This window comes from Sphaerodactylus townsendi, linkage group LG16 (genome assembly GCF_021028975.2).
Source record: "Sphaerodactylus townsendi isolate TG3544 linkage group LG16, MPM_Stown_v2.3, whole genome shotgun sequence".
In the NCBI taxonomy this organism is placed as follows: domain Eukaryota; kingdom Metazoa; phylum Chordata; class Lepidosauria; order Squamata; family Sphaerodactylidae; genus Sphaerodactylus; species Sphaerodactylus townsendi.
This window is the reverse complement of record NC_059440.1, coordinates 17,623,511-17,644,431: the sequence shown is the minus strand read 5'-3', so window position 1 is coordinate 17,644,431 and position 20,921 is coordinate 17,623,511. Positions and strand designations below refer to the sequence as shown.

General features: G+C 45.5%; 2 protein-coding genes and 2 non-coding genes across 4 annotated transcripts; all 4 read left to right on the top strand.

Annotated features, from left to right (window-relative positions):
- Positions 1-558: 558 nt before the first annotated feature.
- Positions 559-9,846, top strand: CCT6A (chaperonin containing TCP1 subunit 6A). Its single transcript, XM_048519151.1, has 14 exons — positions 559-765; positions 2,726-2,789; positions 3,820-3,954; positions 4,616-4,789; positions 4,924-5,027; positions 5,891-6,001; positions 6,225-6,384; positions 6,531-6,613; positions 6,886-6,982; positions 7,334-7,481; positions 8,297-8,430; positions 8,689-8,791; positions 9,172-9,244; positions 9,521-9,846. The coding sequence occupies exons 1-14, from the start codon at positions 629-631 to the stop codon at positions 9,591-9,593; spliced, it is 1,596 nt and encodes a 531-aa protein (XP_048375108.1). The 5' UTR covers positions 559-628; the 3' UTR covers positions 9,594-9,846.
- LOC125446107 lies at positions 4,342-4,468 on the top strand. The gene has a single exon (XR_007246367.1). It is a non-coding gene; the product is annotated as a small nucleolar RNA SNORA22 (small nucleolar RNA).
- LOC125446106 lies at positions 5,651-5,788 on the top strand. The gene has a single exon (XR_007246366.1). It is a non-coding gene; the product is annotated as a small nucleolar RNA SNORA15 (small nucleolar RNA).
- A 2,776-nt stretch (positions 9,847-12,622) lies between the features above and the next one.
- On the top strand, positions 12,623-20,686 carry SUMF2 (sulfatase modifying factor 2). The gene is made up of 9 exons (XM_048519598.1): positions 12,623-12,776; positions 13,708-13,864; positions 14,965-15,079; positions 15,257-15,301; positions 15,750-15,900; positions 16,575-16,630; positions 17,278-17,362; positions 18,141-18,306; positions 20,391-20,686. The coding sequence occupies exons 1-9, from the start codon at positions 12,689-12,691 to the stop codon at positions 20,485-20,487; spliced, it is 960 nt and encodes a 319-aa protein (XP_048375555.1). The 5' UTR covers positions 12,623-12,688; the 3' UTR covers positions 20,488-20,686.
- The last annotated feature ends 235 nt before the right edge of the window (positions 20,687-20,921 follow it).

Below are 20,921 nucleotides of genomic sequence, written 5' to 3'. Positions count from 1 at the left end.
ACACATATACATACACATCATGTGTTTATATACATAATCCACTGCATTAGGAATTTTAGAAAAGGGAGTGTGTGTACGTGTGTGTGTATATATGACACGTGTGTGTATATGTCTTGGTAAGTATACTTTTATCTTGGTAAGTATACTTTTATATATATCTTGGTAGGTATACTTTTAAATATTTCATATATATTCATATACACGCTTTGCATGTGAATTTATATATGTATGTGCATACACACAGCTACTATGCAACTTATATACAGACACATGATGAAACTGCATACAACGTGACACAGCTTTCAAGAAGCCACTACTTAATATTCATAACGTGCTTTCCACGCCCAGCCCCGCCATTTTGCCTAGTAACGGTCTCCAACGACTATAAGCAACCGCCTCCCATTCCACTCTGCAAGGCTTGACTGATGCGCCGCCGGCCAATCGCAAACAGGTTCGGATTGCGCCCGAGCCAATGAGCGGTCCCGAACGGCTGTGGAGCCTTCCAGAAAGGGACGAGGAAATGACGTAAGGACCCGCCTCCGACTGTTCCTTCAGTCGGTCGGCCGCTGGTTGCGCGCGCAGACGCTTGTTCGCCTCTCCCTCTCTCTCTGGCGGCGGCTGAGGCGAGATGGCGGCGGTGAAGGCGCTCAACCCTAAGGCCGAGGTGGCGAGGGCTCAGGCCGCTTTGGCCGTCAACATCAGCGCCGCGCGGGGCCTGCAGGACGTCCTGAGGACCAACCTGGGCCCCAAAGGCACAATGAAGATGTAAGGGCGAGAGAAATCCGAGGGGCGGGGCTAGCCCGCGTGGCCATCCTGGGCGGAAGTGGGGGGGGGACCCGCTCAAACTTAAATAGCTGCACGAGGAGCCCTTGTTGAAAGGGGAGGGGATCTGGTCTAGTTTGTGTTGCAAGCTATCCTTTCCCCGACCAGTAAGCAGAATGTTATTTGTCTAGGTGGTGGGGTTGTCTTACGGAACTCACTGCCACTATAGATGTAGTGCCGAGCTCTAACCTAGATGGCTTTCTTTTAAGGGTGAGAGGGGTTAGGCAGACCCTTGGATTTCTATCCCACCCTGTCCCGACCAAGGCTGGATTTAGAGCAGTTATAATATGGTAATGCAAAAATACAGTACATAATTTCAGCTAAAGCTTATGAAGCCCTTGATGGTGTTAAAATAGCAGTGTCAGTTTCAGTAAAATTACCGTTCTCTCTGATTATTCATCCACCTAATCTGAGACCGGAAGGACAAGAAACAGGGGGGTTGGTGTCAACAGATGATGATGATTGGGACGCCAGCAAGATGGAATAGAGACAACCGGTGACCTCAACCAACAACTGGGCTGGTCATTGGACGTTGTTCATTGTAGCCCAATGGTTAAATAGTTTCAAGTTTTTATGTATTAATATAATTTGATTTATACCCTGTTTACAGCATAATAAGACAGTGTCTATGATCTGCAGCTGGCTTACCTTGGCCCGGCTTCTACTGGATGGAGGAGCCATGCTGCTTTCTCCATCTGATCACCTTGTGATCACTCCAGACATGAACCCAACTTTCAACCTAGGATGTATTTTTAATTCAGGATACATATCTTACCTTTCCCTCCTCCTAGATCTTGTCTTTTGCATCTTGTATATTTATGTTCTGGTTCCTGCCCCCTTTCCTTAGTTTCCAAATAATGGATTGGATGTTACTCCTGTGGTCTATAGCAGGGATGGCGAACCGTTTTGAGTCCGAGTGCCCAAATTGCAATCCAAACCCCACTTATTTATCGCAAAGTGCCAACCCGGCAATTTAACCTGAATGCTGAGGTTTTAGTTTAGAAAAAAACTGGTTGGCTCCCTCTTCCTCCGCTCCACCCGCTCGAGCAGGGGCCAGCCTGCTGTAGCCTCCAGTAAGTCCCGCGCGCACCGCTCTGTGCCTCTCTAGCATCTCTGCCTCCTCTGCCCCCCCTCCCCCTCGGGCAGCAGCCACCAGGAGCACAGGCCTGCCAGGCAAGTCCTCCCTGCTCACCGCGGTGCGCGCACGTCATTCTCAGTGGCCTAAGCCAGCCTAGATGTGTGTGGGGGGTGTGTGTGATTTTCCGCCTCCCACATGACGAACTCTGTGAGCACGTGCCCACAGAGAGGACTCTGAGTGCCACCTCTGGCACCCGTGCCATAGGTTCGCCATCACTGCTCTATAGCCTGTTTCACAAAAACTCAGTAGTTGTTTGCAGCTTTGTCAGTTGTACAGCACAATGTTTTGTCTGGAGAAGTAAAGGGGGGACATGATAGCCATAATTATTTGAAGGGATGCCATGTTGAAGATGGAGCGAACTTGTTTTCTGCTGCCGCAGAGATTAGGACAAGAAGTAATGGATTCAAAGTACGAGAACAGAGATTCCGCCTAAATATTAGTAAGAACTTCCTGACAGTAAGGGCTGTTTGACAATGAAATACTTTGCCTCGGAGTCTCATTTGGATGTTTTTTAAACAGAGGTTGGATGGCCGTCTGTCAGGAGTGCTTTGATTGTGTACTCCTGCATGGCAGGGGACTGGATTTAATGGCTTTTATGGTCTTTTCCAGCTCTACTATTCTACGCACAGTTGAACTGTTATTAAGATCTGTTAGGGCTTAAAATGCAGGAGAATGATCTGAGAAAAGTATCAGCTTAATTCTCTAATAACCAGAACCTACAAAAGGAGACTAGAAGTTAATGGTTCTTTTCTTTTTATCCTGTAGGCTTGTGTCTGGTGCTGGAGATATTAAGCTTACCAAAGATGGCAATGTACTGCTTCATGAGATGGTGAGTCCTTTCTTCAGATGGAGAAGCAGGGTGTTCTGCCTGTCAGGGCGCTGGATTATGGGAAGCTCTGAGTTCAGATTTCCTCTCTGCTATACAGCTCACGATGTGATCTTCAGCCAGTTGCCCTTACCTTAGCCTGCACTACCTCACAGAGTTGTTAGGATAAGGGTGAGAACCATGTATGGACCCTGAATTCCTTGCTGAAAAGGCAGAGTGGGAAAAAAAAGGATGGAGAAATAGTGTACCAAAATCTTAAACACAGTGTAATCCAGAAACATCACATTCTCTTTCTGAGAGTTGTTGCTTTGAAGACAACAGAATATTTTTCAGACCATCTAAGTCTAACTTACAGATACTTCAACTTGATTGTCTTTACTTTTAGTAAACAGAAACCACACTTGATTTATTTCTGTTTCTGTTATGACCTATAAGGCAACTTGGATGTTTTATCGAAGTCTGTGACAAGGCATGAAAGCCAGCGTGGTGTAGTGGTTAAGGTGTTGGGACTAGGATCTGGGAAACCTAGCTTTGGATCCTCCCTCTACCATGGAAACTTACTGGGTGACCTTGAGCCAATTGCACTCTCTCAGCCTTGATCCTGGCAAGTATTTGAATGGGAGACCTCCAAGCAATACCACAGTTGTGATGCAGAGGCAGGTAGTGGCAAGCCACCCCTGCACGACTCTAGCCTTGGAAACCCTACTGAGTTGCCATAAGTAACCTGTGACTGATGGCACAAGAGAGAGAAAGAAGTGTAGATAATTTTTTCCTTTATGGGGTTAAACCTGTAATACAGTTTGAGAAATGAGAATTTAGATGTAGGTAGCCCAAACATCTCAGGATTTTTGCAGTTCATCTTGAAGAGGCCGTTCCTGACTTTTCATTGGTTAAGTTTCAATGGTGGCTGGAGGGAGGCCTATGGATTGGCCAAGTATGGCAAGGTTTACTGTGAAGCACATCAATCCCAGGCTGTCACAGTAACGAGAACTGGATAGTGCTGCCGTCGCTCACTTCTTCTTGTGTTCCTCAGCAAATCCAGCATCCAACAGCCTCCTTGATAGCCAAAGTAGCAACAGCACAGGATGACATCACCGGAGACGGCACCACTTCCAACGTCCTCATCATCGGGGAGCTGCTCAAGCAGGCCGACCTCTACATTTCAGAGGTATATCTGTGTGGTTTCTCTGTTTAGAAAACAATAAGTGAACCTTTGGGAATCTGGCTGTATTGTGTTTATTTTGTTACCATTGGAAGCGAAGCTTGAAATTGCAATAATTTAGATGAGGTCTGTCGTGTGAATGCCTCTTTTCTTTATTTTTGACTTATACCCCGCCCCTCTCTTGGGTCGCAGGAATTGGAGCGGCTTGCAACAGTTTAGCGAATGGTTAATGTTCAACATAATATTCAACAATGATAAAACATGCAAAATTATTCTTGATGTTACTCTAGTCTGATGTTACTCTATAAACCAGAGTTTATATTTCAACAAGGACCAGTTCTGCTCTTGTCATTGAGCTTTCATTTGTTCAGCTCTTGTGCTGCTTCGTGACACAGGCACAGCGAACACCCAAGTGGGCTACATAGCTCTTTTGGTATAACTCTGTGCTAGAGTAATGTGTACTTTACCCTCTACGTAAGAAGGAACCTCTTTCCTACGTATTCAAAAGGACAGTACAGCTTGCGTTGACTCGTGGCAATCTTTGTACCCAAAGCAATAGTCGTATCCAGAGAGTCAATATATTAAAGCATTTCCCCCCTTTTTGCCAAGTAATGCAGCACTAACAATGAAGAGGGACCATCCACTTTTCTCTTTGTTCTTGTGTCAGGGTTTGCACCCTCGAATAGTTACAGAAGGATTTGATGCTGCAAAGGAGAAAGCTCTTCAGGTCCTGGAGCAAGTCAAAGTCACAAAAGAAATGGATAGAGAAACGCTGATCGATGTTGCCAGAACCTCTCTTCGCACGAAGGTGCACGCTGAACTTGCAGATATCTTAACAGAGGTAAGTGTTCCGGTGGCTTCATCTTTTCTTCTTTCTAAGCAGTTGTGTGCAGCTTTTATGGTTAAATGAGGAGGGGAAGGATGGTCAAGGGTTATGTTTTTAATACAATTATCCCCCCCGCCCCCTCCAAACAGGCTGTAGTGGATTCTGTTCTGGCAATCCGAAAACCAGGCGAGCCAATAGATCTCTACATGGTTGAAATTATGGAGATGAAGCACAAATCTGAAACTGACACAACGTAGGTACAAAACTGCTCTTCTTACAGGAAACTTTTAGGCTGAAACGGGCTCTGTGTTGCTGTTTTTTTCTTTTTTATTTGTTTTTTGTTTATTTTACTGTTGTTGACTTTGATATGCTGTGTTGAATTGCCTTTGGAATGGAAATGGGAAGGTACAGCATTGTGAAACAAAACACCAGGCTAATGTTGGGAGATCGGGGTTGGGAGATCTGTGATCAACCAGCCTTGAATATTTTGACCAGTCCACCTCCTCAAGGGACTCTCACAGTCCCTATATTTTTTTTTTTTTTTTATTTATTTATTTATTTATTTATTTATTTATTTATTTATTTATTTATTTATTTATTTATTTATTAGATTTTTATACCGCCCTATCCCCGAGGGGCTCCGGGCGGTGTACAATATGCCCATAATCTTCCCCAGCTGGTGTGACACTGCAGTGTGCTTAAACGACTCTTAGCCTCAGCTATCCATTGGTTTCTCTTCAGCCCAGAGGGGAGTTGCAGGCAAACCCTTTTGCTTTGTCTGCCTGGCCAAGGCTGCAGTTGATCCAACAAGCATTTTGATCAGGCATTTGAAACAGGAAAGAGAATGGAACTCAAACTAGAAGCATTCGTTTGAGGGCATGGACGAATTCTGCATTGGCTCTTATAATAGCCAGTGGAGTCAGACACCATGCAAGAGCAGTGCCTCTGTCCTGAACATTGCTGGTGGCATGCTGTGTCTCTGGCGGCATGCCTGCATCAGAAACAGATACACAACTGAATTGTTCGCTGGGTGGCAACAGTCCCTATTGTGGAGGCACTTGTGTCTGTGTGAAAGAGAACATTAATCCCTAATGAGAGCAAACTGCTTCCCACCAGGTTGATCAGAGGACTTGTCTTGGATCATGGTGCTCGCCATCCTGACATGAAGAAGCGAGTCGAGGATGCTTTCATCTTCATTTGCAATGTATCGTTGGAGTATGAGAAAACGTAAGTTTTGAAAAGATTTGGCCTTGCAGAGCTGGATGGTGAGGTGCAAGTGGTGGCTTCTCCAGCAGTACTTCTGATGTCTCATGAAATTCTGCAGCGTTCAGGCTCTCTCAGCCTCCCCTTATGCTGCATTAAACTCTGATCCGTTTTTGCCCGTTCGCACAACGGTTGTGTAGTTCTAACGGACCAGCATCGGATAATGCGTTGGGTTGCTTGTTTTCAGAGAAGTCAACTCTGGATTCTTTTATAAGAGCGCGGAAGAAAGGGAGAAGCTAGTGAAAGCGGAAAGGAAGTTCATTGAGGAGAGGGTGAAGAAAATTATCGACTTGAAAAAAAGCGTCTGCAAAGACTCTAATAAAGGCTTCGTTGTGATCAACCAAAAGGTGAGATTGAAGGCTTGGTTTAGTGGCCTGATTGGCCACGAATGGACCATTTGCTAATGTGGCAGTGTTAGCGACACATGGATGCTGTGGAATAATTTGAGAAGGTCGCCTCAGCTTTGACTGATCATCACTATTTTTTTTTTCAGGGGATTGACCCTTTTTCCTTGGACGCCCTTGCAAAAGAAGGGATTATAGCTTTGCGCAGAGCAAAACGCAGGAACATGGAGAGGTCAGTGCGTGGAAGGAAAATTGGTACAAAATGACCACAGCGCCCCAGCTGATTGATTATTCTGCCTGCCCCTGCTCCTGAAGAGTTGCACCCAAACACATCTGGGAGAAACATGCAGGGGCCTGCAAGGCTCTTGTATGTCAGTCAATAATGTAGACTTGATAAGGGTTTAAGAGTTTTATTGAATGGTGTCAGGTCCTTGCTGCAGAAACCCCCTGCACCCCTCATCTAGGATTGTAGCAATGCCCGAAAAAGTCTTCTTCCTCTTCCAGATTGTCCCTTGCTTGTGGTGGTATTGCTATGAATTCAGTAGATGACATTTCAATTGACTGCCTGGGACATGCAGGCCTTGTCTACGAATACACGCTGGTATGTGTGACTTAAACATTTCTCTCTCTTTGGTTATAGCTGACTTCCTCTAGAAACACTCTGAATTCGGCTGTACTGTTGCTTGACAAATATGAAAAAGAGTGAAACTTGCAGTGTTTTTTGGATCTGTGATAGCTAATAGCTGTTTAGACGCTGGGAAGTGAGTTGCGCTGATTTTAAAATCTATCCTTAAAGTCTTAATACATCTGGTAGCAGATCACTCCACCCAGGATTTATGCATTGCTGTTCAATTGCCTAGCCTGGGTTTTCTCTTTGTAGATGAGCAGAGGTTGTATCAACCAGCCTCTGCAGTCTGCAATCAGGTGTCCCCTTGCTCTTTACCTTGCACAGGGTGAAGAGAAGTTCACCTTCATTGAAAAATGCGACAACCCTCGATCTGTGACTCTGTTGATCCGGGGACCCAATAAGCACACACTGACGCAAATCAAGGACGCAGTCAGAGATGGGCTTCGCGCTGTCAAAAATGCAATTGAGGATGGTGAGGTTTGCTTAGAAATGCCTGCTGAAATGTCAGTCATGCTGGTACAGTTGGGACACTACTGCTTGGTGCAGTGGTTAAGAGTGGCAGACTCTAATCTAAAGAACTGGGTTTGATTCTGCTCCTCGACATGAACTGCAGACTCTCCACATGCAGTTTGTACTAGTCACAGTTCTCACAGAACGCAGTCAGCTTCACCTACCTCACAAGGTGCCTGTTGTAGGGGGAGTCAGGAGAGAGATGATTGTATGCCTCTTCGAGACTCCTTTTGGTAGAGAAAAGCGTGATATAAAAACCAGTGCTTCTTCAAAGAAGAAGTTGATTTGACTTTAGAACTGCTTCCTGATTATCCATATTTCTGATGCTGCTCCATTCCTGCTGGCAATTGCATAACAGTTACAGCATGTTCCATATTCATTACTGTCTTGCTTGCCTTTCTGTTAGTGGCATTTCAAGGGGGTATACCATGTCTATCATCCCAGGAGGTCTCTTACCTAGGAAGAAGGGAAACCCACGCTTCTTTAATGTCAGAAAGCTTCCTATACCTTCAGTTGTACTTTGTTACCTTCAGACTGGTTCATTAGTAAGGCATGTGAAAACAGTCCATAAATCTGTGTTGGCCAGTTGGGTATGTTTGTCTTTTTGGGTGATTCCTCTTAATAAATGTATTCCCTCTTAAACCCACTCCAAGCAGGCTTTTCTGATATGGCTTGCTAGCCACTGAAGACTGCTGCTCAGGACTGAGCATAGCAAGTGCCTTGTGTGTTTTCTGTGGCTCATGTATCCAGTTTGATGATTGTGCTGTCCTTTTACAGGCTGCGTAGTTCCAGGTGCCGGAGCAGTCGAGGTAGCCATAGCCGATGCCCTTGTGAAACATAAGCCCAGTATCAAAGGAAGGGCCCAACTTGGGGTTCAGGCTTTTGCCGATGCGCTGCTTATCATTCCTAAGGTAGGGAACTGTGGCCAAAACTAATTATCTTGCTTTGAAACACAAGGGCTTGGTTGGAGACAGTACCCCAAAGAGGCTCAGTATGATGAAAGGGTACAGCGGCAGGTGAATTGCCTGATGCATTTATGTGACTTAAACCCGCTGCTATCCTGTAGTTTAACTGTTTACAATGGACCAGTAAGGGGATGATGAATTATTTGAGCAGTGCAAGTAATGTAAATGAAACTAAAGAATTTAACTTCTTTTGATTTATATCAGGTACTTGCTCAGAACTCGGGCTATGATCCTCAAGAAACACTTGTGAAAACTCAGGCTGAATATGCTGAGTCAGGACAACTTGTTGGTGTTGATCTAAACACTGGTAAGAGGGCAGAGAAGTGTGTGTGGTTTGGGGGCTGAACAAACTGTATAGTGTGCTAAACTGGAAAACAAGAGAGTGATAAGAACTTTAAGCTACAAAAAAATTGGCGTAAATTGTAACATTAAACAATAATTTTACCCATGTGTGTTTAAAAAACAAACCATGCAAACTTTTAAAAACAAGCAGCCAGCTGGGATACATAGTGGAGGATGGGCATGTATCTTTGGCCAGTCCCCGAGTGTTTGGCTGACTTGCTTGTTTCTGTCTGGACTACACTGAAAGGTTTTAGGGGGTGAATTGCTTCTGCAGAAAGTCTCTTTATTGGATAACGGTGAACCATACACTACCATTGTTGAGAAGAGCACCTTTTGTGTTCGCAGGTGAGCCAATGATGGCAGGAGCAGCTGGAATCTGGGATAATTACAGTGTTAAAAAGCAGTTACTTCATTCATGGTAAGCTTAAGACAAAGGAAATCTTAAGTGTTTTCATTAGCAGTAACTTAGAAAAGGGTATTGTCGGTAATGCAAACCAACAATTTGGCTTAATAGACTAGCTGGTGTTTTTTTCTAGGAGGTAGTAAGGGTTTCCTCTGACATGCAAAAGAAAATTTTTTAGCACTGTCTTAGAAATCTATGGACCACTTCCAAAAATGAAGAAGCAAGTGCGTGTGTAATGCTCAGATTGTGTTGGCAGACAGTCTAATTAGTGCCTCTGTTTTTCCTTTTTAGCACCGTGATCGCTAGCAACATTCTCTTGGTCGACGAAATAATGCGAGCAGGAATGTCATCTCTCAAAGGCTGAGCTCAAAAGCCCTTTGAGCAGCAGGTGCCTGAGGCCGGCATCTATATATCCAGTACAAGGCCATGTCCTCCCCCCAACCCCACCCCCAACATCCAGCTTCACAGTGAGAAGAAAAATCGTCTGTCTCTTTCTTGTCAGGAGCTTGGCCCACCCATGCTTCTGTTTTGAAATTGGTTACTATTTATTTTTTACATGCACTGAATTAGTACATCTGAAGTTACTGTCTTTCTACCCAATAAACAGTTCTGCTCTAGCCTTTGGTTGCAGCGTTTTTAATATCTGAGTTTTGACTTTAAGGGTGTGGAAGAAGATAGTGAAATGGGACGGGGGCGGGGGGCTGTTCAGCGTGCTGAATAAGCTTGTAGAATATTATCCACAATAGTCCCCTACCTGTCCTACTACTGCCGACTTTCTGGGATAGATAAGTGGTTGGGAAGGGCACTTTAAAAGGTTTTGTCTGTGTCTTCTATCTATTATTTCTATTTGAACCGGTCCTTTTAGCGGGATTTCCCCGCTAAACCCCCACCAGGAGGTTGAAGCCTGGAAATGAAACATTCCATGTATTCACTATGTTTGCAGCTCTCAAGGCTTGGGGGGGGGGGGGGTTCACATGCAGTTATTCCCATGTCTCAGGTCGCAGATAGGAAGAAAGGCCTGAGGTCACCAGGTGAATAGCAGAGAGTTAAACCCAAGGCAATCAGCTCTACATTGCTGTAATGTATAGTACTATAGCCTTGAACTGGATTTGCTGAGAAAGTCTTGAACTGGATTTGCTGAACTGAATTTGCTTAGAAATGCTGCTTGGAAATGGCAGACATCTTCAGGATGTGACCAGAAGCACAGGCTCGTCCACAGTTAATCAAACATCTTGCCGAGTAATAACCCTTCTTAGCCCCGCCCACTTTCTAAAAACACTTGGTAGGTGCTAGGAAAGGTCAGCAAGTAGCACGACACCCACAGGCATTGTGTTGGATGACTCCTGGGCTATAAGAATACATTGAGATGGGATGTGTGCCAAAAAGGAAAGGGTTGGGGGAAAGGCTTTCTAGCAGCCTTGATTCTCTCCCTGCACATATTGAACGTTCAAAGCAATGTATACCACCGCCTCCATCTCAACCTGAAGGTCTTTTTAATGTAGAGAGAAATGGGGGGTGGCTATGGACACATTACTGAACCAGCCCCGTTAGGCACAATAGGACAAACTAAAAGGATTGAACTACAAGGCTGCAATTTCTGAGCATACTGACTGAAGCGCGGGGGTGGGGGGTAAAGCTGGTATTTTGTAGCAGGTACAAACAAGAGTTTGTTTTTAAAACCACGAGATTAAGGGTCCATGAAGTGCAAACATACAAAATTCACATCAAATCAAGAAAAGCTTGGTGATTGTTCACAAGCTATCATCTATAATAATGAAAGCTGGGCAAATCTGAAGACACTTAAATCCAGTGACTGGAATTGTGAACAGGAAAGTCCGATCCTTGTACAGGTTTGCCGAATAATGTGAAATTGAAAAACAAATACATTGTGTAGGGGTAGAGGATTTAAGATACCCAAGAATGATAAAAGGAACACCTGTAGCTTTAAGCCATGGATTCCCTCAGCGACCATTGCTAGGCAACCATAACATTCCAAGGTTTAGTTTCTGTGAATAAAAGGTGGGGAGAGGGCAGCATCCTTTCCAGACCTATTTTGGCCTTTGAGGGAGGACTCGTTGGGGCCAGGCCTGACTAGGGTTGCCAGCTGTAGGTTGGGAAATTCCTGGAGATTGTCTGGTGGTGTCTTAGGAGGGCAGACTTTGGGAAGAGACAAGAACTGAGCCGAATATAAGTCTCCCCTCCAAAGCGGTGATTTTGGCCAATTACACACAGCGAGGTTCCTGTGACTTCAAAGGCTGGGAGTCTTTGTTTTGGGGCATGTTTGGCCTTATTACGCACCGCCCTGTTTGCAGTGGGGCAGGCATTATCTATTGCTTGCACCCAGGGTGAACAATGTTTTGCGGGTTCTCTAGTGCACATGCATACTTTAATTTTTATCTGTGATCTTATCAATAGATCGATATATCAATCATTGATATATCGACATAAAAACTATTAAAGAAAAATCTTGAATACAGCATCTGTACACTTTGCCCAACACTGATTGCCTTTTATGGCGGGAGGTGAGGGGGAAATAACGGCAGCGTGCAAATTGCAAAACCACAAAAGGGCAAAGTGAACTGCCATTTGCTAAGCTCCCCAGGTTCATGACCATCGGTCTCCAGGTGTGCTGTAAACCCAAGTGTCAAGGCCGAGGGGCTTTTCCCAGTTTGGTTTGATTGCTTGTGTCTAAAACTCCAAGGCTGGAGACATAAGAACATAAGAAAGAGCCTTATGTTCCCAGTTTGTTGAACAAATGCAGCTTGTTGATCAAATGCAGTTTGCTGACATCCCAGTTTGCTGATCAAATGCAAGGGCAAATCGACTGTTTGGACTGAATGATTAGTCTTTTATTCTAAATCTTTGAAACTTACACCATTAAAGATTATCTGTATCTATCTATGCATACATTGTAACTCAGTGTTGTTTATTTAAAAAATGGGGAAAATATTAAGGAAAGCTGGTGTAACAACTAAAGGGATTAGTCATCTAAGAAAGTCCATGCATAAGATAAAAGCAAGAGGGGAACCAGATTTCTTAGCTATTATTTTATTCTTTTAACCTGATCTTTCTATCTATAAATTGTCACCGTAGGGGATACTTTTCCCCGTTTTTTGGTGGGCAAACGTTGACACACTGCATTTCACTTCTTTTTCGCTTTTTCTCGTCTTTTATGCAGGATGGCTGATCCCCCATTCTTTAATTTGTAAAAATATTTTTAAAAACACATGGAACGCAAAATGCTCTTTCTTTGCAGCAAGTATGCACAGGGGCTGGCTGCCAAAGCTCCTTCTTTGGCCGCTGGGCGCCCGGAGAGTAGGCACGGCCAGCCCCCCTTCCCACGTGGCCTTGCTACTTTTTTGACCCCGGAAGCAGTTGCCGGGGTTGGGCCGCTCAGCTGGGCTGGAGGTCGCAGCTGCTGGAGGGAGCAGGGAAGCTGCCGCGGTTGCTTTTCTGCCCATGCGATCCCGGGCAGGTCTGTGCGGGGCGCTGCTGGCCCTTCTGCTCCCTGCCTGGGCCGGGATCGGGGCCAGCTCCGAGCAGAAAGGTGTGCCCCGTTATCCTTTCCCCATCTTAGGGATGCCAACCTCCAGGTGGAGCCTCCAGGAATTGCAACCCATCCCCAGATTATAGAGATCAGCTCCCCTGGAGCAAATGGCAGCTTTGCAGGTGGACTTTGTGCCATTGTATCTTACTAAAGGGGCTTCTCTCCCCAAATTTTTATTTTGCATAATTGCTTTGAAGGGCAGACTCTATTGTTTTATGCCCGCCGCATCCCCCAAGGGACTGCTGGTAGGGCTAGAAAGTGTCTTCAAGTCGCAGCGGGTTTGGGGGGTTCTGTTTCCAAGCAAGAGATGTTCAGAGATGGCTTGCCATCGCCCTCAGCTTAGCCACGCTGGCTGTACCCCCAAAACCCCAGGGTTTTCTGCACTTGGAGTTTGCAATCCGACTTTGTCTCCTTGTTTTGTTTCTCATCTCCTGCTACTGCCCCAAGTGAAAATATTCAACCTCCGCTAGAAGCCTGTTGCCACTTTTTGAGACAAACAACAGGGGCTTTGACCTGTAAACATTTTTTAAATATATATATATATAAACATTTTATAGTTCAATATTTTGATGCCTGGGAATTTACACTCCCACCTTGTAGTGGGGCAAAATAGTGGAGTCTGCTAATTGGATATCTGGGGCTGGATGTTGCAAAAGTTCTTCTTTGGTTCGTTTGTTCTCTTTATACTTGCACCAAACGCAAGCGCTGTTTCCCATTTCCTTTGTTGTCTGTTCATTTAGATGTGCCCTTATCTCCCTTCCCTTCTGTTCTGTCTTCACAACAACCAGTGGGGTGGATCAGGCTGGCACTCAGTGACCCAGTCAGCTTCTTGTCAGAGTGAGGATTTGAGCCAAGGGCTTTTCCCAGAATCCTCTACCTCCTATCCCCTCTCAAATGACGCTTCTGCCATTGGTTTAAATTATTCTCACAGCGGTCAGCAAAGATGAAAACCTGGTGCGGCTCTCGGGTGGGAAGTTTCAAATGGGAACCAGTTTGTTTGACAGCAGAAGTGAAGATGGGCCCCCCAGAGAGGTGACAGTCAAGGCGTTTCTGATAGACAAATATCCGGTCAGCAACAGAGATTTCCGGTAAGGGCCAGACTCCATGCTTGCTTGCTTGACAGATGAAATTGGGCTGTTGATGGTATTTGCAGGTGAATACTTTGCAAATCTCATGTCATGAAAATTGCACTATTTTATGTAGCGCTTGAGAGGGGACAAAGTGCTTTGCAGAGGCAAGTTTACTTGTCTCTACAATAAGGGAGTCTAGTATAAGGGAGTCTAGTATAATTAGTCCCTGGGGTGGAAACCAATGATATCAACTAATGATCCGTTTGGCATGATATTGTCCATGCTTCAGGGTTTGGGGCAGAAGATCTTTCTGGAGATGTCGGGGACTGAACCCGAAATCTTTTGCATGCATGGCAGGGGATTGTCAGCTCTTATTCCCTTTCCCCTCCTTGCTACCTCAAGAGGAAAGTCAGGAGCAAGATTCAACCAAGGAGTTTCCTAGATCCCCGCTGATCTTTTTTGGCCATTTAGCTGCGGCAGCTCTCAAGCCGCTTACCAGTCAGTCGTGTACAACTGAGATATCTCGGTGAGCAACACATTAAAATGAGACCCTGTGGAAGATTAAACCTGTAGAAGCCAATGGGATGCATTGGGATTGAGTCCAGTTTGGGTCCTTAAAGTGGGTCCCAACCTTTTTGGGCCTGTAGGTACCTTTGGAATACTGATGCTGAGTAATAGGGACATCCATAAAATGACTGGCTTAAAATGGCTACCACAGGTGGTGGAGCAAACCACAAACTGTTTGCTGCAGCTTACCTTCAGTCACATAGCAAAGATCCTTGTGCTGCGGAGGCAGCTGCTGCCAAATCAATGTTTTAAAAAATCTGTATGAGCAACCAAATCTCCAGCGACTGGTCAGGACCCTTGCTGTGCCAAAGCACCACATAGTCCCGTCCACCTACCACAAACACTTGACAGGCACTAGGGAAGATATTGGTGGGCATCATGGCTCCCACGGACTCCACCGTAAAAATTGTTGGGGAAATAAAGGGAAAATTGATCAAGCTTCCAAAAAGTCAGTCTGGTGTTTGCTTCTGCTAGCTAAGGAAGAGGGTGGGAAGTCGTGTAAAATTTGTGCCTCCGAATTTTAATTTCTGGGGGAATGCATTTGGCAACAGGGAGTTTGTGCGAGATCGGAAGTACAAAACCGAAGCAGAGGAGTTTGGATGGAGTTTCGTTTTTGAGGATTTTGTGCCCGAAGATCTTAAGAAGAAAGTGACACAAAAGCTGCAGGTAAAATAATGCTGCTGGAGATTCGTTCTATCCTTCGGGAGGTGGTCCGTTTGAAACCACCACTGTTTTCTAAAACGAACAGAGTGCTGTTCTTTTTAGTGGGAAAGGTGGTTGTCTTGTGTTATTACCAGTGAGGGTTTGACTTGCCTTGAACCCCTCCTGCATTTCTCCTTTCAGTCTGCACCCTGGTGGCTTCCGATAGACAAAGCATTTTGGAGACAGGTGAGCCTTTACGAAAGGTAAGGGAATTTTTAGTCCTGTAAAACTTTACAAAGACTTCAGTCCGCAAAAAGCTATTCTGGAGGTTCAGTAGCAGAATTTATGCCTGCCATGCGGGAAACCTGGATTTACACCCCTGCTAAGACAGAGTTATTTGGGGGAAGGGCTATGTCTCAGTGGTGAAACATCAGTTTTTAATTCCTGATCCAATCCCCGCATCTCCACTTAAAAGAGCCGGGGATAACAAAGATCTTTTTCTGCCTGGCCAGACAGGAAGAGTCAATGCTGGATGAGCTGAGAGTCCTCTTTAATATAAGGCAGCTAAACAGACAAATGGGTGGGATCTGATTGCAGCTTCATCTCTTTGCGTGGCCTGTAAAAGCTGCATCCAGCTTGTGTGGTAATGATGCTGTAAACAGTTGCCAAACTCGCTCAGAGAAATGCCCATCAGCCTGCAGGTCCCGGATCTGACATTAAGGACAAGCTGGACCACCCAGTGTTGCACGTGAGCTGGAATGACGCCAGAGGTTTTTGCGCGTGGAAAGGGAAGAGGCTTCCGACGGAGGAGGAATGGGAGTTTGCTGCCCGGGGAGGACTGGAGAGTATGTAAGCTGGGGCCCTCGATAACTCAGCGGCTCTGCTAAGGCTGGGTCAGTCCCATAGAAAAACAGGCAAGGCTAAATGAGTTAGTCAGATGTTGTGTCCCAAACAGACTGATACTTTGCCTCTCTGAGCATGGTGTTTCCGATTGCTGCTCCTTTTTGCGTTGTTCAGCTACAGAATAGTGTGTTTGTGTGTTTGCAGTGGAGACCCCTTCTAATTTTGATTGTTTCCAGTACCCACTGCTTACATGGCTTTGCTTTTACAGTGGCTTAAAATAGAGTTAAAAACACAACGGGCTATGAGAATGCTATAAAAATGCAGCACAAATATGGCCATTAAAAGCAGGCAGATGGACTTTGATTTTGCTGCTGTCTTGAAGTGACACCAGCCCCTTCCCCCACCTATAGCCAACCTCGGAAAATTAATATTGTATACATTTGTTTTTGGAGAATTCATCCCATACAGGCCTCAGCCTGGTATTCTGAAAGGCACAAGCCAACTGAGATGACCAGTCCAAAGTGATTCTCCATTAATCATGCGACATTCTTGTAAGGGGTTTGATAATAAGAGAAGAAAATTCCCACTGTCTGATAACCTTGTTAGATAAGGGAGCGGGAATCTAACTGCTATGTGATGGGCTGACACCATCTCTCTCTTTTCCCATTTCTGATAGACAGGCTGTATCCTTGGGGAAACAAATTCCTGGCTAACCGAACAAACCTGTGGCAGGTAGGAAAACATAACCTGTTGAGATACTGAGAGGAAGTGTTAACTTTTGTCCTCGTTCTTGGAGGCACTATAAGAAAGATGATGCTGGCCTTAAAGGATTGCCAGAAGGCACACAGTGAAACTCTCCTGCAAAATCTGTGACTTTCCTGTATAAATTAAACAGGTAGAAATTCTCGTAGGGACCATATGCCAGGTGCCCTCGGCTCTTTGAAAAAAAAATGAACAGCATCTCATGGGTTTATTCCACAAACTGCATCTTGCCAGATCATCAGGCTAAGCTCTGTCCTGGACCGTAGGGGCTGCTTAACATCAGAAGAAGAGGTTGGATTTATACCCATCTTTCTCTCCTGTAAGGTGACACAACATGGCTTTCAAGCTCTTCTCCCTTTCTCTCCCCACAACAGACACCTTGTGAGATAGGTGGGGCTGAGAGTTCCAAAGAACTGTGACTAGCCTAAGGTCACCCAGCAGGAATGTAGGAGTGCGGAAACAAATCAGGTTCATCAAATAAAGCCTCTGCCACTCAGGTGGAGGAGTGGGGAATCAAAGCCAGCTCTCCAGATTAGAATCCACCACTCTGAACCACTACACCACTCTTAGACAGCCTAAGTTGTTCGTGAGAAGATGACTTTCTTTTCTGCCCACAGGGCAACTTCCCTGACCAGGACACAGCTGAAGATGGTTACCATGGAGTTTCCCCAGTGTCCGCATTCCCTCCACAAAATAGCTATGGTAAGGAAGCATTGCCCTGGCCTTATATATATAGTTAAGTCACACAAAGCACTTGTGTTTTAACTAATCATGGAGGGATGTGGAAGTCCTGCTCTCTGGAAATCCAATTCTTTCCTCTGAAGCCCCTCCTTCTTTTCTGACTTCTGAGGAGGAGGAGGAGGAGGAGGAGGAGGAGGAGGAGGAGGAGGAGGAGGAGGAGGAGGAGGAGGAGGAGGAGGAGGAAGAGGAGAAGAAGAAGAGTTTGGATTTATATTCCCCCTTTCTCTTCTGTAAGGAGACTCAAGGGGCTTACAATCTCCTTTCCCTTCTCCCCCCCAACAAACACCCTGTGAGGTGGGTGGAGCTGAGAGAGCTCTGAAGAACTGTGACTAGCCCAAGGTCACCTAGCTGACATATGTTGGCGTGCACAAGCTAATCTGGTTCACCAGATAAGCCTCCACCACTCAGGTGGAGGAGTGGGGAATCAAACCTAGTCCTCCAGATTAGAATCCACCTGCTCTTAACCACTACACCATGCTGGCTCTCAAAGAAAAAGAACCCCTGTGCACAAGAACCCCTATATACATGATCATTGGGCCATTGTGTATAGGGGTTCTTTTTCTAATTTGCCCGTTAATGATCATCACCATTAAACAAATTTTTGGGAGCATTTTCTGTCCATCACACCCCCAGGGCTAGAGACCGTGCTTCTGGGATTAGGGGTAAGACATACAGAAGGTGTCTTCAGCGTGAGCTTGATGTTTTCACCAGTGAATCACCAGCCATTTCTGTATCTCAGGGATTTATGACCTGCTAGGAAATACCTGGGAATGGACCACCTCAACCTATCGCCCACCCAGACCTGCATCCCGTCAACCTGCTCAGGAGATGCGTGTCCTGCGGGGAGCTTCTTGGATTGATACGGTGGATGGGTCGGCAAATCACAAGGCTCGGGTGACGACACGGTAAATGTGGCCCGTGGAAGCTCTCTGCATTGGCTTTTGCTGTCTGTACTCTGTTTCACATAAAGATGATAGTTCGGTCAGTTGAAATGCAGCGGTTGAAAGAGTTGTATGCTTCCGCTTCAGAATATAGTCCCAAATGAATATGAGAATTATCATTCATAAGAACATAAGAACAAGCCAGCTGGATCAGACCAGAGTCCATCTAGTCCAGCTCTCTGCTACTTCCGCAGTAGGGCTCCACCACAGTTGCCAGGCTGGGAGCCTCACATACAGGATATGAAAGCAATGGCTCGTTGCTGCTGCTGCTGGCCTTGTTAACCTAAGTCCTGCTTCACAGGCATTCCCCTGATCTCAGATCCAAGAGGATCAAGATTGGTAATGGCCATAAATGGAGAGCTTCTCCTCCATAAATCTGTCCAAGCCCTTTTAAAGCTATCATCCAGGTTGGTGGCCATCACCTCCTGGCGGCAACCTATTCCAAGCAATCACACGTTGCGCAGAAAATCAGCACCATTTTTATTAGTCCTAATTCTTCCCCCCAGCATTTTCAGGCTGAATGCCTGGTTCTATTGTGCAGAAGAAGTTTCTCTGTCCATTTCACCTGCATAGCGTTTATGGGGCTTCAATCATCTTCCCCTCGGTGATCTCTCACTCTCCAGAGCTAAAGAGTCCCAAGCGCTGCAGCCTCTCATAGGAAGGTGCTCCAGTCCCTCAATCATCCTCATAAGAACATAAGAACAAGCCAGCTGGATCAGACCAGGAGTCCATCTGGTCCAGCTCTCTGCTACTGCCAGTGGCCCACCAGGTGCCATTGGGGCTACATCCACCACCAAGGATCTTCAAAACGGCCTGCTGCTGCTGCTGCTCGAGCACCCTGGTCTCTGCTAAAGGCATTTACAATCTCAGATCAAAGGGAATCAAGATTGGTAGCCATAAATCGACTTCTCCTCCATAAATCTGTCCAAGCCCCTTTTAAAACTATCCAGGTTAGTGGCCATCACACCCTCCACTGTGGCAGCATATTCCAAACACCAATCACACGTTGCATGAAGAAATGTTTCCTTTTATTGGTCTAATTGCTTCCCCAGCATTTTCAATGAATGCCCCCTGGTTCTAGTATTGTGAGAAAGAGAGAAAAATTTCTCTCTGTCCACATTTTCTACCCCCTGCATAATTTTATAGACTTCAATCATATCCCCCCTCAGTCGTCTCCTCTCCAAACTAAAGAGTCCCAAACGCTGCAGCCTCTCCTCATAAGGAAGGTGCTCCAGTCCCTCAATCATCCTCGTTGCCCTTCTCTGTTTTTATTCATTGCCTTTGTCAAAACCATTAATTTGTGCATTAATGAGCATGGTACTTTGATGCAAGAGCTTTTGTGCCAAAAGTATTTTTCCTCTCAAATGGTTGTGGGGAGAAGGGCAAGGCATGTTCTAGGACCCAGGCAGAGCAGTCTACAACAAAGAAGGCCCAGCATGCTTTCTTCCGTGGTGGAGGACTAAGCAATCTACTGCCATCGTTATGTTGAACAGAGTATAATAGATTCCACGCTTCCACCTTCCAGGACTGAGGTCATTTCTCAGAAAGGACATTCCATCCTGTATGTGAGAAAATCAGGGCAGCATATTTAAGATGGTGTCTGCTATTCTGGGTTTTTGCACTTTTCTTTCAACAGAAATCAATTTTCAGAAGACACACAGCACCTAGTTAATCAGGAACAACCCTTTACGCAACCAAAAAATTAATAACTTAACCAATAATTCAGCTTAAACCAGAGCTCCCATCATGGTGCCTACTGACTTTTTTAGAACGTGGGTGGTGCCATCATAAGATAAGGCTTGCTACTAGCTGTCCTCTTTCCAATGAAGGAGTTTTCCCCTGGAAGATCAGGACCCTTGGTTTTTCCTTAGCCTGTGTGTCGTTCCATTTCTTGTATAGGCTTAAGAGACATTAAGAGGGAGACTGTCCATTTGGCTGGGCCTCCTGACAGCCATTTTAGGATCATGCTCACCACCTTATTGCAAAATGTGGTCACAAGCTCAAAAAGTTTGGGGACCTCTGAGCTCAATGTTGCTTTGTTTCTCTAGGATGGGGAACACGCCAGACTCTGCCTCAGACAACCTGAGCTTCCGTTGTGCTGCCAGCATGCCCCTGGAAAGTGTGAACAAAAACACAGAACTCTGAAGAGGTTCATCTTCAAAAAAAATGGAGGCTTACAACTTTTCTCCTTTGGAGACCAGCCTTGCTGCTCTTGCTTGGAAGAGGAATACTGTTTTTCACTCAAGTGGTGGATTTTAGGGCTGGATCAAAAGATGTTTTGATGCTCTAAACCGGGACCAAAGACTATTACGCAATAAAAAGAACTCTTCCATTGGTCGTAACATGGACATCAATGTTCTGTGCAGAAACACTGTGGAGAGGTACCATAAACAGATGGTGGCCACCAGCTCTGTTTCCATTCCTCAGTGACGGAATTGATGCTTTGTGTATAGAAGTAGTTCTAGCTTCATAGAATCAGAGAGTTGGAAGAGACCCCAAAGGCCATCAAGTCCAACCACCTGCAATGCAGGAGCACACAATCAAAACACTCCTGATAAATGGCCATCCAGCCTCTGTTT

Coding starts and splice junctions, on each gene's coding strand:
- SUMF2 (XM_048519598.1), top strand. CDS start 12,689: ATGCGATCCCGGGCAGGTCTGTGCGGGGCGCTGCTGGCCCTTCTGCTC. Junction 15,080..15,256: donor AAGTGACACAAAAGCTGCAG/GTAAAATAATGC, acceptor TTCTCCTTTCAG/TCTGCACCCTGGTGGCTTCC. Junction 15,302..15,749: donor ACAAAGCATTTTGGAGACAG/GTGAGCCTTTAC, acceptor AATGCCCATCAG/CCTGCAGGTCCCGGATCTGA.
- CCT6A (XM_048519151.1), top strand. CDS start 629: ATGGCGGCGGTGAAGGCGCTCAACCCTAAGGCCGAGGTGGCGAGGGCT. Junction 6,614..6,885: donor AAACGCAGGAACATGGAGAG/GTCAGTGCGTGG, acceptor TTCCTCTTCCAG/ATTGTCCCTTGCTTGTGGTG. Junction 8,792..9,171: donor TGGTGTTGATCTAAACACTG/GTAAGAGGGCAG, acceptor TTGTGTTCGCAG/GTGAGCCAATGATGGCAGGA.